Source organism: Gavia stellata, unplaced genomic scaffold (genome assembly GCF_030936135.1).
Source record: "Gavia stellata isolate bGavSte3 unplaced genomic scaffold, bGavSte3.hap2 HAP2_SCAFFOLD_119, whole genome shotgun sequence".
Classification (NCBI taxonomy): domain Eukaryota; kingdom Metazoa; phylum Chordata; class Aves; order Gaviiformes; family Gaviidae; genus Gavia; species Gavia stellata.
The window spans coordinates 132,629-134,770 of NW_026776317.1; the positions used below are offsets into that span (position 1 = coordinate 132,629).

Consider the following 2,142-nt stretch of genomic DNA (forward strand, 5'->3'; position numbering starts at 1 on the left):
GGCACTCCTGGCAGCCGGAGACCTGGACAGCCGCGTGCTTGGGCGGGAGCTCCGTCCGGGTCGCCACATTCCTTCTGGCAATGGCTTTCGGCCGAGTGGAGACCATGGCGGGGCCTCTTCTGGGGGGGCAGTGACCACTCGTCCGGAGAGCCTTCAGAGCCAGGAGGGCAGGACTGCGCCCTGCCCGCGCGAACTGACGCGCCACGCCCTTCTGACGCGCCACGTCCTGTTTGCCCGCCCTGTTCGCCACGCTCCGGGTCGCTCGCGCTCCCTGGGGGCTGCTCTTGTACCCGAGGGCGTTGGAACGCCGCCCCTCTAGTCCCCGCCCACGCTGAGTCAGAGCTGCCGCTCGTCAGGAGCTCGGGCTGCCGGCTCGGGGGGGCGGTGTGGGGGCGGGCTGGGGCACCCTCTCTCTCCCTGAGCTTTCGCCTTCGCCGTTAGCCGCCCTAGGAAGGGTCCCCCGTCGCGATCCTCTGCTCCGGAGCCCTTCGCCTCAGTGGCTTCGCCGAAATGGCGGGCACTCTGGGTTTTAAATCTGCCGCTGCCGCTCTAGTCCCCGCCCACGCTGAGTCAGAGCTGCCGCTCGTCAGGAGCTCGTCAGGAGCTCGCGCTGCCGGCTCGGGGGGGCGGTGTGGGGGCGGGCTGGGGCACCCTCTCTCTCCCTGAGCTTTCGCCTTCGCCGTTAGCCGCCCTAGGAAGGGTCCCCCGTCGCAATCCTCTGCTCCGGAGCCCTTCGCCTCAGTGGCTTCGCCAAAATGGCGGGCACTCTGGGTTTTAAACTGCCGCTGCCGCTCTAGTCCCCGCCCACGCTGAGTCAGAGCTGCCGCTCGTCAGGAGCTCGCGCTGCCGGCTCGGGGGGGCGGTGTGGGGGCGGGCTGGGGCACCCTCTCTCTCCCTGAGCTTTCGCCTTCGCCGTTAGCCGCCCTAGGAAGGGTCCCCCGTCGCGATCCTCTGCTCCGGAGCCCTTCCCCTCGGTGGCTTCGCCTTTTTTTTTTTTTTCCCAGGTATCTAAAGATTTTATTATGGTACAGAGGAGGAATGGCTGGACCGGGGCACTCCGGGTTAAAACCCAAGCTCCAGGTTAGCAGCGGATTCCCATACCAATAGCCATGAATGTCCCAAACGTCCCCCCACTTTGCATCATCGTTTTGCCAACTCCACCCATCAGCTCTCGTCCTCTCATGCCAATCCTGAGGCAGGAAAATGTGGCAAACAGCGCTCCTGCTGCCATACCCACTGCAAAGCCCATCATGAAACCCATCTTTACTCTGTCAAAGCAGCTGGGCTGTGATTGCCCGTACGGGCCCACGGTCACAGGCATCTCGCTCCCCCCGGCCGCGCCGCGCCCTCCGCCGCTGCCCGCTCCGGCCTCCGCTTCCGTCACCAAAGGAGACGTCACCGAAGCGGAGGGAAGGTACATTGAAATGAAAAGTCGGTCCGATGACACAGCCCCTGTGAGGACAAAGACAGGCAGAGGAGGCATTGGTTTGGTTAAAGAGAAATGCAAAGTGTTCGGCTTTCGTTACTGCTCGGAGGGATAAAAGCTGGTCTCAGAACCACAGCGGGCTTCAAATCAACCTGTCGCCTTTCTGCTCAGCACGGCATCCATGTGGACAGGAGACAGCCAAAGCAAAGCGGTCAGCAGCTGATAGCTGCTGATGTGCCTTAGGGCACCATGTCAGGCAGGGTATGCCCCCAAGTTGCTGCTGGCCTGATGAAGGACCCTGAACAAATGATGGCTCCGTGCCTCAGTTTCCCCATCTGTAACATGATGACACAGAGGTCTCCACACAAAAGTGGACCCATTGTACTAGCTTTGCCAGCTGCAGCTTCTCTGCTTTGGTATTTCTTTGCTGGAACTGGTGTTCCCATGGAGTATATGAACATCTTGTCCTCACATCATCTTGATCCATGCAAACATTAGGCATGCAGGATTTGGAGGCATGAAGCCAGGGGAGCTCCCAGATACCCACTGGCCACAACAAGAGCAGCAACAGTTCTACACAGCGGACAGCTGAATCTTGGGGAAAAGGATCAGCTTGTCACCAGTGCACCAGCTGACACATCCAAGAGCAACACACGTCTCCAACCACCCAACACGGGTGTCCTGAACCCACCACACCTCCTCACCTGTCCTTAAAT

At 61.0% G+C, this 2,142-nt stretch overlaps 1 protein-coding gene across 1 annotated transcript; it reads right to left on the minus strand.

Annotated features, from left to right (window-relative positions):
• Nucleotides 1–1,006: 1,006 nt before the first annotated feature.
• LOC132320833 (reactive oxygen species modulator 1-like) lies at nt 1,007–1,346 on the minus strand. The gene has a single exon (XM_059834460.1). It carries the CDS (start codon nt 1,319–1,321, stop codon nt 1,082–1,084), a length of 240 nt encoding a protein of 79 aa, XP_059690443.1. The 5' UTR covers nt 1,322–1,346; the 3' UTR covers nt 1,007–1,081.
• Nucleotides 1,347–2,142: the final 796 nt, after the last annotated feature.

Coding starts and splice junctions, on each gene's coding strand:
- LOC132320833 (XM_059834460.1), bottom strand. CDS start 1,321: ATGCCTGTGACCGTGGGCCCGTACGGGCAATCACAGCCCAGCTGCTTT.